Here is a 15,779-nt window from a genome sequence, read left to right as displayed (position 1 = left end):
GGGATGAGGTTGACAAAACGTAGAGTGGAGGGGTGGACCAAGATGGTACAATAATACAAGTTTAGAGAGTTAAATGTGCAATTTGCAAGTGTTAAGGGTGAAAACTTAAAACAAGTTTAGGGAGCGGAGTATATAATTTATAATTTAGGGATGAAAATTAAGGATAAATTTAGAGAGCTGAGTGTGTAGTTTTTAAATATATATTGGGACTAGAATAAGAGCTCGAATAAGGGTTCAAGAACGCCCGTGAAATAGGGATGAGAGGTAGTGACAAATTTAGAGAGCTGAGTGCGTAATTTTCAAATACTAGGACCAGAATAAAAACTCGGAAAAAGGTTAAAAACGCCTGTTAAATTTACTCATTAATTAAATTAATATACTTTTACCTTTTATTTATAGTTATAATTTTTTATAGGACTGTTGTATAGTTATATTACTGCGTAGCTATTTTCCTCACGATTTATTAATAACCAGAAAAAAGATCTCAGCTGCTTTCAGCCATATATATGTGCTCCGTGCCTCCGTGCAGCCCATCACAGCTACTCAGACCTCCTTCGCCACTCCACGTTTGACCCGTATAGATTTATCAGCGGAAGTGCTGATCGAACGCGTCGTTTAATTCGGTCTGTTACCGAGATTGTTGGGGGGCATCATGGAGTCTCCCAACAGCGGCGACGTCGGTGCAGCAGGCGACCTCCTAGGGACCGGGCTGCTGGCCGCCTCCAAGGACGAGGAGACGCCTGCCGTGGAGACGACGGCGACGTCAACGTCGTCGGGGCGTCTGGCGGAGCACGAGATGACGCCGACGCGCTCGCCGGTGCGGCAGGGCGTGCGGCGCGCCGCGGCGGAGTTGCAGGAGGTGTTTCTGGGCACGAAGCTGTTCCCGCTCTTCTCCGCCGTGCCGCTAGCCGTCGCCGCCGAGCACTTCCGCTTCGCCCGGGTACGTACAGCAAACAACCATCGATCATCCCTCGTGAGCCCCTATATTCTTCTTGCTAAAAAAAATTAAACGAGAAACTGTTACCGGCGATTAATTAATTTCCTTAAGTAGCGGCGCGGCCTTTGATTTCTGCTCTAATTAAGCACAAGTTAATTGATCGAAACGTCGAGCTCGTACGTGCTAATTAAGGCTAGCTAGGAAAATGTTTCTCTGTTTCCGTCATTGGAAGATACAGCAACTTCGTAGTTGTCGTCCAAGTCCTAGATCATACGGAGTACTATGTATGTACGCGGGTACTATAGGTTTCTTGGAGGTGAGCCAGTCGTATGTGGCCACGACGGCCATATTCCTCTCTTTCGCCTTTTATAAGCGCCTCACCGTCACGCACCGCTACACGGGCGACCTCTCGTGGCTCAACAGATGCTATGCTACTGAGCACAAGTCAGAACTATGGGTCCCTGCAAAATTCCTGTTTCGTGGATAGAGGCCCTCAAGGGTGACAGTTAAGGGATCGAATGCCGTGTGCCAAACTTTATGTGCAACTAGGAGATGCAGACAGGAGTGGTTCATTTCAGCATCGATTAAAATTAGCTGGTGATCGACCAGTGTACCCTACCATATAAGTCCATAACTTACGTGGGAATAAGGCCATATTTAGATCAGTTAATGTAGCTACTACTTGGACTACAAATTAACCAAAAATAGTTAGAGTTAGTTAACAACCAGTTAGACTTGGATCTCTGTTTAGATGAGCCAGGGTTAATTTTAACCACCCTAGTAGTTAAGTATCCAAACAAGCTATAAGGAAGCTACTTTTGTAAAAGAAAAGAAGAGTAGTTAAGCAATGCAAATGGGGGTTTGAACTTGAAAACATTGGGGTCTAGTAATGTTTTTTTGGTAAATTTAGTACTAGACACCTTTTTGTATTGGAATCGTCTACTGACGTAAGGTATTTTATAGACTACACATGTATTTCCTTTTTGTTTTGCTAATGGATGATATTCTATCTATTACTTCCTTCGTTCTAAATTACAAGACGTTTTGACTTTTCTAGATACATTACTTGTACTATAAATCTAGACATAGAGTATATCCAACAGTATATAGCAAACGTTACGTATGGAAAAGCCAAATCGCTTTATAATTTTAAATGGAAGGAGTATGTCATAAAACTACAGGTACATAGTCACTAATTACGCTTATTTAGTAATAGCAATATTGGTATTTTTTCTATAAAACTTAGTCAAATCTAAGATACCTGAAGTTAGAAAAAAAACTAGTATAACAACGTTCTTTTGGAATGTAGGGAGTACCATTATGAAGATTGCCCAACAAACAATTCCGACATTAAATATTGTCCAGTTGCAAATTTGCCAAAAAGTATCTTTATCTTGAAAGATATGAACGTTTTTAGGTATTTATTTTCGGTAAAACATATGCATGCACTCCACTAGAATCAATTTGGCGCACCAAAAAAAAAACATAGTCCCACAATTTTCAACTAGATTTTGCATCTGGACATGTAACTGCGCTTATGACGCCAACCAGAGATATTTCAAGCGACATAGTGGCCGTGGAGGGCCAAGAAAATGTTTGCCTGGCTGACTGATCAAGGCATTTGCTGCAACAAATTAAACGGGGCACGTTGGCAAGCGGTTGTTGGTGTCGTTGACTTGGTTTTTATACAGGAGTAGTTGGGACACCTGTCAATCAGTCGTGAGTTCCTGACGGCCGCAGGCATTGCGAAGAAAGATTTTTATTCAAGAGGACTAGGACGGGCACTGAGAAAAGGTTATCCACGGGCACATCGGACAGATGAGCCATTCACCGTCATGCCATCCCTATCAGTTTATCATCAATACTGGGTCTCTGGAGAGTAGTACAAGAGCTGTAGATCCTTGCAGATCATTTGATAGCTCGGTGGATTTCCATGCTAACCATGTGTGTGTGTTTTTTTTTTCTGAACACACTGATAGGAGCTCTGTCTTTTAATTAGAGTAGAAAAGAGTTGATTCAGATTTCTGTTTAAAAAAATAGACCTACAAACGTTACATTTGTATGGTTAATTAAAGAATAAGCAACAAAAAAAAAACCCTAACATCAAAAGTACAGCCGAAATGACCAGCCCAAAACAACGCAGCGTGCCACAGGTCATCCTTGCGGAGCTCCAAAACATAGCCGAGCAGCTTTGACCTCTTGCGAAAGACCAATGCCAAAGCCTCAAAGTCACAACATACACCTACAAGGAAAACTCACTACTATGGAAACAATTTGTGGCAACACCTCTCTTTCTTTGTAGGGGCGATTCTATATTGAGTCGCCCCTACAAATGGTTGCCGAATGAGCCGCCTTACAAATGGATTTGTAGGGGCGGCCGGTGTTATCAGCCGCCCCTATAAATAACCCGATTTGTAGGGGCGGCTCTATATCCAGCCGTCCTTAAAAATCGGATTTACAGGGGCGGCTCAATATTGAACTACCCCCTACAAATAGACGCCGAGTATTAAAAATTAAGCATTAAAATTCAAATTTTCTAAATGACCTCGGATGGAGAAACAACCAAAATGAAAGTTGTAGATCTCGAAAAGTTATGAAACTTTGTAGTCGACAACTTTTTGATTTGAAATCATCTTGTCAAGGAAAACTACGTTTGAATTTCCAAAAATTTGAAATTTTAATTTTTTAAACGACCTCGGATGGACAAACAGTAAAAATTAAAGTTGTAGATCTTGAAAAGTTATAAAACTTTGTAGTTGATAACTTTCTCATTTGAAATCATCTTGTCATGAAAAACTACGTTCGAATTTCTTAAATTTAAAATTCAAATTTTATAAGTGACATCGGATGGAGAAACTACCAAAATGAAAGTTGTAGATCTCGAAAAGTTATAAAACTTTGTAGTTAACAACTTTTCCATTTGAATTAGTTTAGGGCCTCAAACAATCAATTTATGCTTAGTTTTGTATAATATGTGGGGAACCAAAATGGATTGTAGACATAAGTGATCGTGAGGTGTAGTGGTAGAGGAGTTTGCTCGTGAGGGAGAAGTTGCGGGTTCGAATCCCGGCTGATGCAAAATGTGCAAAAATCGTGAAAAATGCTGCATAGAGTGGGTGTGTGGCTGCCGTTGGGGACCTCCTTGGATTAAAAAAAATTGCTATTTTTTGCCCCTTTTTTCATGATTTCTGGAAATTGATTTGTAGGGGCGGCTCAATATCGAATCACGATTTGATAGGGGCGACTGTCAAAACCGATGCTACAGACCATCTGGAGCCGCCCCTACAAATGCAATCTGGCGTAGTGACTAACACTGCCCAAAAGAGATTGCTAAATATCATAGTTGCAAAGAGCTAGGCCAAACTCTACAACACAGCAACCTCGACTTCACCATATCCATTCTTTTTTCCGACACTATATCCATTCTTAATTACAAGAAAGTCAAGCATCCCTATGCAACAACAACACCAAAAGATAAAGCCTCACCGAAAATCAGCAAGAGTGCCAAGAGGCGGTTGGTGAACAAGACCTCCGAAACCAATGCAACATCGGGAGCATCGCCGTCACCCATCAAGGGAATATGGATAGGACTTTCACCTAAAGAATCCTGTAAAGTGGAAGAGAGGACACCTCAATAACGCACTGAATAGGGAGTGCGACGCCCACAAACATCTCTATCATTGGCTTCGGTCGCACCGGCCAAGCCTTAAGCCCTTAGCCTTCCATCCACACTTGACGCATCAAGGCATGCTATGCCAAGATTTTCAGCTCCGACTGCCTCAAAGTCACAACATACACCTATAGGGAAAACTAACACCGCCCAAAAGAGATTGCTAAACATCATCGCTACAAAGAGCTATGCCAAACTCCACAACACAACAACCTCGACTTTATCATATCTATTCTTTCAAGAAAGTCAAGCATCCCTATGTAGTACGACACAACAAGACCAAAAGATAAAACCTCACCGAAAATTAGCAAGAGTGCCAAGAGGCGGTCGGTGAACAAGATCTCCAAAACCTATACAGCGAATCAGGAGCGTTGTCGTCGCTCGTCTAGGGAATATGGATAGGACTTTCATTGAAGAATCCTACAAATTGGAAGGGAGCGCACCTCAATAACACAACGAATAGGGAGTGCGATGCCCATGAACACCTCTACCATTGGCTTCGGTCACACCTGCCAAGCCTTAAGCCCTTAGCCTTCCATCCACACTTGCCGCATCAAGGTGTACTATGCCAAGATTTTCAACTCTGACTTCTTGCAAAGGACCAAAGCCTAAGCCTCAAAGTCACAAGATATACCTATATGGAAAACTAACACCACCCAAAAGAGTTTGCTAAACATCATCATAGCAAAGAGCTATGCCAAACTTCACAACACAACAACCTTGACTTCACCATATCCATTCTTTCAAGAAGTTCAAGCAACCCTGTGCAGTATGACACAACAACACCAAAAGATAAAGCCACACCAAAAATCAGCAAGAGTGCCAAGAGGCGGTAGGTGAACAAGACCTTCAAAATTGATGCAGCATCGGAGCATCGTCGTCGCTCGTCTAGGTAATATGGATAGGACTTTCACCCGAAGAATCCTGTAAAGTGGAAGGGAGGACACCTCAATAACGCACCAATAGGGAGTGCGGCGCCCATGAACATCTCTATCATTGGTTTCAGTCACACCGACCAAGCCTTAAGCCCTTAGCCTTCCATCCACACTTGTCGCATCAAGGTGTGCTATGCCAAGATTTTTAGCTCTGACTTCTTGCAAAGAACCAAAGCCTAAGTCTCAAAGTCACAACATACACTTATAGGGAAAACGAACACCGCCCAAAAGAGATTGCTAAACATCATCATTGCAAAGAGCTATGCCAAACTCCACAACACAGCAACCTTGACTTCGCCATATCCATTCTTTCAAGAAAGTCAAGCATCCCTATGCAGTACGACACAACAACACCAAAAGATAAAGCCTCATCGAAAATTAGCAAGAGTGCCAAGAGGCAGTCAGTGAACAAGACCACCGAAATCGATGTATCATTGGGATTGTCGCCGTTGCTCATCCATGGAAATGGATAGGACTTTTTGTGGCAGAACCGTCTGAAATAACACACCTTCGGAGGTGCTTGTCTTCCACTAGACACTAAGCACTCCGAAATTAAGCTACGCCAGGCGGTTCCATCGAGCACATCCCAAGGGAGAACTCGAATAATCCACGTTTTTCATCCAGAATCCAATAATGAGAACGAGTTTACAATACTTAGTCCATTTCATACAATAAGAGTTCTTAAAAATACATTATTACAATACCAAGTTCAGAGTGCGGAATTTAAACAACGGAATTGAAATAAACATCTAACGATAAGATACAAGGATCCGTCTGTGCCCACCAGAAGAATCCTCCACACAACAGCCACTCCTCAAGCGACACCTGCAACAGGGGTAAATAAACCCTGAGTACATAATATACTCGCAAGACTTATCCAACTAGTGGGAATAATTTTCTGACTCCAAATGATATGATAAGCTTTATGGTTTACTGGGTTTCCTTTTTGCGAAAAGTATTACTAGTAGTGAATCCTTATGTATGTGTTTTATTAGTAGTCATGATTAGTTCATTAGCTAACCATTCTATGTAAGCACATATTCTACTTTCAAGCAAGAGTTGAGCAATCAGATCCATTCATCTCCTTTCATCTTCTAGTTCTTACTACGGTGATAGACCATAGCCAAGTCGTACCATATTGCACAGCGATTCGTGAACCAATGTATCTCAGTTGGATACCCCGAAACACATGCCCTGCTTGTACCCCAGGCATGAGCAAGACCAACCCACCACTCTGCTGTCAAGGGGTCTAGGTCCCCATCCAAACTTGGACTCCAAGCCCCCACTCCTGAGTCTCGGACTCAATGTGGTGCTTAGACCTCCACCATTCTTGCCTCCAATCAGTTGGTCCGGAAAGAGCCATAACCCACGATAAGAGAGCAAGTATATGCTCAGGATAATAAGTCTGTGACCTGACTACCATCTATAGCAACGGACGGTCCTTAACCGACACGGATAGAAAAAACAGTGTAACCAAGCTATACCCCGTTGGCCGTGGGATAGAACCTATTACACCCACCAATACCCGTACCATATCTCTGCTCGGTCTCCATTTCCTTTCACCATTTTGTCATGAGAGTAATAATAATAATCACATATTGTGAGTAACTGCAAGTTACTCACGCTACCGATAGCCTAAGCATAGCAGCTACTCGATCTATGCTAGTAGGACTCATAGGTAGGTTTATCTATGCATGTAGTTTTAATATAAATCCTGTAATGTAAATACACATCACATATATATATCCAGTGATTATTCAAAATAAGGGTTATGCGCCAGAGCTTGCCTTGGGCAGACGGATTGTCAGCTATGTCAGTCGTCGGTGGCTCCGAGGCTTCCTCCTGTACGAGGACCTCCTCCTCGTACTCTTCGATCACCTCCTCGTACTCCTACTCTCTGGTGGTCATGAACTCCACCAACTCGTTCTCTACATGCATGCAACAATGATGCAACACTTAGTATTTTAGCAACAACAGCTCTTAAAATAAGAATACATCTACTAATCTACTAAGCTAACTCTAATGACTAAGATACTAAGCTAACTAGTATTTTCATCAAACAAGGTACAAATTCATCTAACACGTATTAACTTAACAACTAACATATATTCTTGCTTCTACTAGCGATTTAACATATATTAAAATAAGGAGTATCTAACTACCCTAAAGCTTAGCCTATTCTAAGGCTACAAAAATTACACCGAGCATATAATAATACCAGAAAACTACCATAAAATTTTTAGAGCTAAAGCTATTACAATTTTGCCATAAAAATTCTTACAATTATTAACCTAATAATATTAAGTATTTCCAATTGATTTAATAGACCTTAGTTTCATCGCAGATATGTATGAAATAATTATACTAACAGATAGATAAAGAATTTAAGAACCTAACAAAATTGGTTTCATGATTTTTAGACACCTATATGAATTGTTGTTAATTATCAAAGTTCAGCACACAAACTAAAATATAAGATTATTTCTATTTTCTAATAAAAGGAAAAACGAATACACCAGCGTGGCCCACAACCATGCGGACGCGGAACACTCGCGCGCGGCCCACGCACACAGGCCGGCCAGCGGCGGGAGGGAGCCCGCGCGTGTGGCACTTTTTACAAAAACATCCTTGATCTTTCTAGTATTAACGCAGCACTTATGCTCCCTATTCCTACAGTCAGCCCTTATGTCGATAGGCCCTCGCCCTAACCCATCTTTACATCCCATCGGTCCCCGACGCCCCTGCGCTCATCGGCGCGGCGTCGGCTGGCACGGGGCTGCCACACCGGTCAACCGGGAGCCCCTCCGACGAACCTAGGAGGTCGATCCTCACCTACAGGACGACGCACAACTTACGCGCAACTTTGGCCACCGGTTGGATGAGCCGGGACGCAGTAGAATGGCCTCACCACGACGACGGGCACCCTGCGGCGGCGACAGCCAAGTTCTGGTGAGCCACGGCCTTTCGGAAGTGGTAGAAACAGCTGGTGAGCACCAGTGACTCACCACGAATCTACCCGTGGCGATGGATCGGCCTGAGATGCCCCGAGCGAGACTGGTCGCGTGCGCGCGGCAAGTTCGATGATGGGTCGAGGTGGCGCGGCCGCATCAGCAGCGTAGAGATGGTGGTACGAGTGCGGCTGAGGTGCGCATGGCGATGAAGGGTTCTAGACGGGGTTAGCGGCGCAGTCAGTCTGGCTCGAGATGGCGAGGTGGAAGCTGTCCACGGTGAGGCGGGCTAGGCCTTAATGGCGTGGTGGCGGAAGCAAAGTTCCAAAATTGGCGCTCGGCCTGGCAGCAATCAATACGGGGAGGGGCGGTCAGCAAGAGGACGTAAAGGCGAAGACGCGGGCACGAGGAATTAATGAGAGGTGCTCGCTCTCTGGCTCACCGTGACCGTGACTCGACGGCGGCAGAAAGCAGAGGCGCAATGGGAAAAAAGGGCGGCAGGTGCGGTCAGTGGTTCGGCTAGCGCATGCCATGGCGGGGCGCGGTTGTCGTGGCCGAGGGACCTACGTCCAAGCACGAGGGGACGAGCGCGAGCGTTCGTGACCGGCCATGGCCTGCGCATCGCAGCGCCATTAATTGCGTGACGATGGCGTGCACGGCCATGTGCGGACAGCACCCAACTGGGCCAGGGAGGGGGGCAGCGCGATGCAGCCAGCAGACGCGAGTGCAGGAGTGACACGATGGCAGCGGCAACGACTGTGACCGCGATTACGTCGCGACGCGTGACATGGAGGGCAGCAGCAGCATCAGCGGCAGCTGCGGTGGCGGTGGCGGTCGGGCGCAGAGAGGGCTGGCGAGGCACGGCGGCCTACGACTGGCTGCAAGCGGTGCGGCCAGAGCGGCCAAGCCGTGGCCAGACCAAGGGCAGCCTCGGCCGGCCAGTGTGTGGCCACGCACGCGCGCGCACGGCACAGCCGCACAACGAAGCAGAATGGCCACGCGTGGTGACCACGCGCTCGAGCCAGGCGGCCCGAGACTGAGTACGCGCACAAATTTTAAAGCGCCCATAAAAACTAAACGATTCAATTTGAAACCAAGCCATCTTCACTACGCTAAAGAGAGCACCTTAGGCTATAAACAAGAGCTACAACACGACACCCCTTCTTAACTCAATTTCACAGAATAATTTGCCAAACTTGGCTTTGTCACACTGCTGCTCACCTTAGGAATTTTTCTAAGCCTTGAGCTAGATTTGTTTTCGAGTTCCGTTTGTAGACTATTAGAAATACTAGCTAGTAACATTATTTTTTTACAGCAAGAGTTGCATTGTTATCTACAAAGTTTGTACTTTAAACTTTATTTAAGTCTCATATATAGGTTCTATAGTAATTTTTGTTCAATAAAAATTAGTTTACACCCCTACTTGTTAACTGTACGAATCGTGGAGCAACTTTCGTTTCATATTTTTGTTGATCGTTTTAGTTGCAATGCATTATCTACTCACTTCACCACATACATTAACACATAAGTATAATGCTCATGACATGTTTTAGTAGATGATTAACGGGGTTACACTTGGAAGGGAGGGTACTGCGACACCCACGAACATCGCTATTATTGGCTTCCCATGCCTTATTCCCTTAGCCTTCCATCCACACTTTCCACATCAAGGTGTGCTATGCCAAGATTTTCTATTAGCCTTCCATCCATGATGCATTGACGCTACGTACAAGCGCAGCTCACCAACATTGCGATGTCTACACCAAACGGTGGCCCCTGGTCGAGCTACTGTTGTCGATGTCGCCCAAAGGGATAGCCAAAGTCGCGCCATAGCTGTCAGTTGCTCCTAGCCCGACCTTGACACACCCTTAACTGACCTTAGCCCCACCTCCATAGACTGCCTTTGGCTAGATCCGGTGCGTCCCCCGTGTCACCACGCAGCCGGCCACATAGCGTGGCCTTTGTGTCGCTACCGCCCCGTGTAGCCCAGCGTGGCTTCCATGACGCCCAATATGGGTGAGCCTCAAACTTACCAGGCATCTTCGATGCTCCTCCTCGTGTGTGACACACGTGGCCCTTGCTGCCACCTCTGCATCACGCCTTCATGCGACCGCCGTTTTCGTCTAGCACCACACGGAGGCCGGTCCCGAAACAGCGACAAAGGAGACGGATCCGCGCGCAGCGTGCCTAAACGACTGATCTGTCCATTCGCGTGATCTGGCTGGGAGGAGGGAGGGGGAGGGGGAGGAAACGAAGCAACGAGGATGCTCTGTCACCACCTTCCTTGCAGCATCAGGATTTTGGGTGGCCAAACATAAGAGGGACGGGAAGTAAGGAAGTAAGGAACAGGTGACAGGTGGGTCAGATGGCTAGGTACCAAATAGTATTTGCCTATTTGGTACTACCATGAAAATTCAATCGTTTGCTATTAGGGGTTCCTGCGCTTAAAGAGGCCCTAGAGCCTACTATTTTCCATGGTATATCGGTGTTGCCATTTTATCCTGGAAAGATTAATTTGGTATTACCTAATTTCATCTAATAATGTAAATCCTTTTAACTGAAACATATCCGTCTATAGAACTTTCCTGCCATTTTCATCCAAAATCTTGAGATATGAAAGATAACTAGACATCCGAAGAAATTGGAGGCACGCCAGTGACGCCACACACGGGGATTTAAATATAGAATAAATAAATGTGTGGTTTAAGTAGCTTGCAAGAGAGGTCACAGGATTAGTCAAAGAACATGCTAGGCAAGCCACGACTCGATGCAAAAGACAATGTAAAAAGGCCAGCTCATGGCATGCTTACCTGCTAGTTTCCTTCCAACCTGCAATTTAACATCTGAAACTTTCACAGAAGATTCTTTTATTACGCCTAGGGCCCGGACGTCCGGCGCTAGGACGCACCTCCAAAAACGGCATCCACGTACAAAAACAGCACCAGCATGCGTGCACGCGTCCCCCATCCGTGGCCCATCTCCTCCACACCCCATCCCGCATTGTGCTGCCATCTCAGGCGCGCTTCCTCTGCAAGCCCCCCGTCGTGCCCTCTCCACAGGCCCCTGCCGCGCCGTGCAGCACCACGCCCGATCCTTGCTGCACACGGGGCCCACGCCGCCCGAGCGACAAAGAGGGGAAGGGCGCACGGCACCTCCAATTCGGAGGACCCGGCTGCGGCGTCGTATGGATGCCCTATTGGCTCTGGAAGAGATGATGCCCCAGAAGGTAGGGGGGAGATGTAACACCTGATCTACTTTTCAAACATCCAAATACAATAGTTGTAACATACGTCTGAAGGCAATTGAAATACTAGAACCATGCTTCTGAAACACTTGGAGAAAACACCTGAAACACACTTGAAAACCATTGCAACCATACACAACATCCAAATAAAACACATGCAATGTATATGTAAAACATATGCAACATCCAGATAAACACACTTGCAACATGCGTCCAGAAAACACAGATGAAACATACCTCTAAAACACTTGAAACATACGCTTGCAACATGCCTTTGAAACAATTGCAACATGTGCAACATCCTTGATCTACTTTAGCAACATCCATATGAAACAAATGCAACATACATCTGAAACGCCTGAAACACACTTGAAAACCATTACAACCATACGCAACATCCAAATAAAACAAATGCAATGTATATGTAAAACATATGCAACATCCAGATAAACACACCTGAAACACACTTGAAAACCATTGCAACCATACGCAACATCCAAATAAAACACATACAATGTATATGTAAAACATATGCAACATCCAGATAAACACACTTGCAACATGCGTATGGAAAACACAGACGAAACATACCTCTGAAACACTCGAAACATATGCTTGCAACATGCCTTTGAAACAATTATAACATGTGCAACACCCCCGATCTATTTTAGCAACATCCATATGAAATAAATGCAACATACATCTGAAATGCCTAAAACATATATATGCAACATAGGGGAGGGGAAGGTTGCGCTGGTCGATTCGGGCCACCGTGGTCAGCGGCGGCTGCTCCGGAGCCTGGCCATCGCCGGTGGTGGCGACGAGGACCGCCGCGATGGCGATAGAGACAGCGCAGAGGCGCCTTCGCCTCACAGCCTCAACTCCGTGGTGCTCGTCGCGATACCAGTAGTAGTGGTCGACGCGGGCGCGGGGAATGGCGGGGACTGCGTGGTCTGCCTCGCGGAGCTCGAGCCCGGGGGAGAAGGCCCGCGTGCTGTTGCGGTGTGGCTACTGCTTCCGCGTCGAGTGTGGGGTGGGGGAGGAGGACGTCGAGGTGGGGGAGCGCGCCGTCGCCGGCCAGGGAGGCGCCATGGCTGCACGTCAGGGTGGGCGTTCAGTTCTCGGTTAGGTTTCGGTTCGGTTTCCTCGGTTATTGATGAAATTCGGTTCCTAGAAAATGGGAACCGATCAGTTCAAAAAAATTTTAGGAACCGAGCATTTTGGTTCTCGGTTATTTCAGTTTGATTCCGGTTCTAACCGAATTAACTGAATTTTTTCAGCAAAGGTTAATACAACAAAAAAAATATGCAGGTTTTAAAGCAAATTTAGGCAATACCACCTCTAATTTAGATAATAATAATTGATAAGGGAACAATAGCAATATAGTAACACAAATACATAGCAATTCAGTATGAGACGTCACACAAAAATCAAACATCGTCTTATAAAATACTAGTAAGTGAAGTACAATTCATGAATTTTGGTTCTTTCGGGCAATTCGGTTATCCGAGAGGAACCCAAAATTTTCTCGGTTATTTCGGTTCCTCAAAATTTGGAACCGAATAATGAACGATTTTTTCGGTTCTTGTTCTTTCGGTTTCGGTTCCGGTTCTTTCGGTTCGGTTAGCGCGCGGGGCGCGAGCCACGGAATGGAGGAGGAAGCGAGGGACTGGGTGCGCGGAGATGCAGGAGGTGAGCGAGTGAGGCGAAGTTGGGTTGCGGTGGCCGCAACTTGATGTTGGGCCGATCGCCGCGCACGCCCAAAATGGCGCGTCCGGCGCGGCCAAGCCAGGATGGGCGCTCCTCACAGTAGCATTATCAAACTGCACTTACTACAGCGGATGGCATAGGTTTCGTGCATGTTTTGGGTATGACCTATTGACCTGGCCTGTTTGCATGGTTAATTAATTCTGCTAGGATTTTAGTAGTTTTGAGATCAGAATTGAAAAGCTGAGAGGGAAGCATAGCTCGTCCTATATTGCAATTACTGTGGAAAAAATGTGCACCTTCCATAGCATAGTTGAATCCCTGGTTATTTTATTTTCATTTAATATTTCTCTTTAACTTGTTGAATGTTCTTGGCTTTGCGGCGACGGTAGTGACATTGTGTTAGCAGGCATGGGTGTTCGTTTCAGCTTGATAGGCCTTGCTCCTCTCGCAGAACGTGTGAGCTTCCTAAGCGAGTAATCACTCACTGCTTTTTGGTTTTCTGTATTCTTTTTTTCATGAATTGACAGTTGACTGCTAGGTTTCTGATCTTTGGTTCCTGATGTCTGTTCTGCAGGCATATTGCCGATACAGCAGGACCAACAGGTATCTACTGTAATCTTTATATGATGTCTCTCTTATTATATGAAGAAAATTTGTGCAGATTAACAGACTATGAAAACAAAAGCTTCAACTAAAATATTCTTGTACACATCATAGTATATGTTAAATAAAACATGAGAGAAACTACATTACGATATTAGTAGAATTTTTTTTTTACCTGATAAAATAAAGTTGGGCTTCCTTTCGGTGTATTGACTGCATTGCTAGTGACTGAGAAAGGATAGAAGAAATGTGTGGCTAGGTTCTTTATTACTGCATTTTCACTCCCCAAAACATCACTCTGAAATACGAAAACACTAGGGACAATAATAAATTATCATTTCCTCTGCTAAGATATTGACTGCTCAAAACTGAATTAAAGTAGCATGCTCAATACGATAGCAACTGCCACAAGCATACCTTCATAAGCTTTAACAACGTTGCCCCAATAACACCTGACGTCCATACTGAGTTGTGCATCTTCAGTGATTTGTTCGTTGTTTTGATTTTTTTTTTAGCGTAAATCGACGACAGTACAGGTAGTGACTTTCAAAGTAAATGGAACACATTTGATTACTCTTTGGAAGCATGAAACGAATTACGGCTATAGTTTATTTACAACTGCTTTAGAAATCCCAGTATTCTTGTGTTCAAGCATTTGCTTCATCTCAATACTGCATTTACCATTTTTTTTGACTCGCACTTCTATGTGAATTGGAACAATTGTTGATTACAGCTGGCGGGCTTCTGAACGCAACTTGTGGGAATGTACCTGAACTAATTATTGCACTGTTTGCCCTGCACAAAGAGAAGATGGAAATCCTAAAGTGGTCTCTTTTAGGTTCCATATTATCTAATTTGCTCCTAGTCCTTGGTTCATCACTCCTTTGTGGTGGCCTTGCTAATACAGGCAAGGAGCGTCCGCTGGACAGGGTACGGATGCAAGTAAACAGTACCACTGTATTACCAGTAGAACTTCGAAATACAGTTTTAGAAAAATAACATGCAAAAATCTTCTATGGTCATTAACAGAGACAAGCAGATGTAAGCATAGGCCTCCTGATGCTAGGTGTGCTCTGCCACATCTTACCTCTATTGTCCAAGTACACAGCAAGCACTGGAGATAGCACAGGCTCAGTTCTGGGGTTATCAAGATTATGTGCAATCGTAATGCTCATTGCCTACTTTGGAGGTCTCGTCTTCCAGCTAAAAACTCATCGTCAATTTTTTGTGCAAGAGGTATAATGCTTTCTTTACTAAGGATGCTGGGAGTGGTATCAAAGAACGTGGAGACCAGTGGCCAATTTTCTTTAAGATAACTACGATTTTAATATGCTGTAGTATAGGAAAAATAAATTTATAGTGAAGTTTTGAATTCTCAAATGAACTTTAGAAATTCATATGCATGTAGTCATGATTTTGACTCAGATTCAGCAGTCATTTACTAGCAATGATCTCCTCTCTGATTTTAGCATGGTTGGTCACACTAACTTTTCCTTTTAGTATGAAATAATTTTCTAGTTATGTGGTGATTTGTCAAATTGCAAATAAGATAGGTACATAGGTCATAAACTTTCTGAAGTTTTGAATATGGCGGATATCGATGCAGTTTTCTGCCATTTTAAAAGAATTGGTATTATTCTATTGGCTCATCATCTCACAGTTCACTGATTTGTCGAAGAATTGAATTGCAGGAAAGTTCACAGAGCAGCAGCAGCAACAGTGACGATGAAGT

The 15,779-nt window shown here is 44.6% G+C and overlaps 1 protein-coding gene across 2 annotated transcripts; it reads left to right on the top strand.

Annotated features, from left to right (window-relative positions):
* Positions 1-558: 558 nt before the first annotated feature.
* On the top strand, positions 559-15,778 carry LOC136471592 (vacuolar cation/proton exchanger 1c-like). 2 transcript variants are annotated; one of them, XM_066469335.1, is made up of 6 exons: positions 559-940; positions 13,870-13,917; positions 14,019-14,047; positions 14,781-14,977; positions 15,077-15,283; positions 15,739-15,778. In XM_066469335.1, the coding sequence occupies exons 1-4, from the start codon at positions 653-655 to the stop codon at positions 14,818-14,820; spliced, it is 405 nt and encodes a 134-aa protein (XP_066325432.1). In that variant the 5' UTR covers positions 559-652; the 3' UTR covers positions 14,821-14,977; positions 15,077-15,283; positions 15,739-15,778. The 2 variants fall into 2 exon arrangements, with proteins under 2 accessions (XP_066325432.1, XP_066325433.1); XM_066469336.1 differs by lacking the exon at positions 13,870-13,917.
* The last annotated feature ends 1 nt before the right edge of the window (position 15,779 follows it).

Source organism: Miscanthus floridulus, chromosome 8 (genome assembly GCF_019320115.1).
Source record: "Miscanthus floridulus cultivar M001 chromosome 8, ASM1932011v1, whole genome shotgun sequence".
Taxonomy (NCBI): domain Eukaryota; kingdom Viridiplantae; phylum Streptophyta; class Magnoliopsida; order Poales; family Poaceae; genus Miscanthus; species Miscanthus floridulus.
Note: the sequence above shows the minus strand (reverse complement) of the source record. Positions and strands in the feature narration are given on the sequence as shown.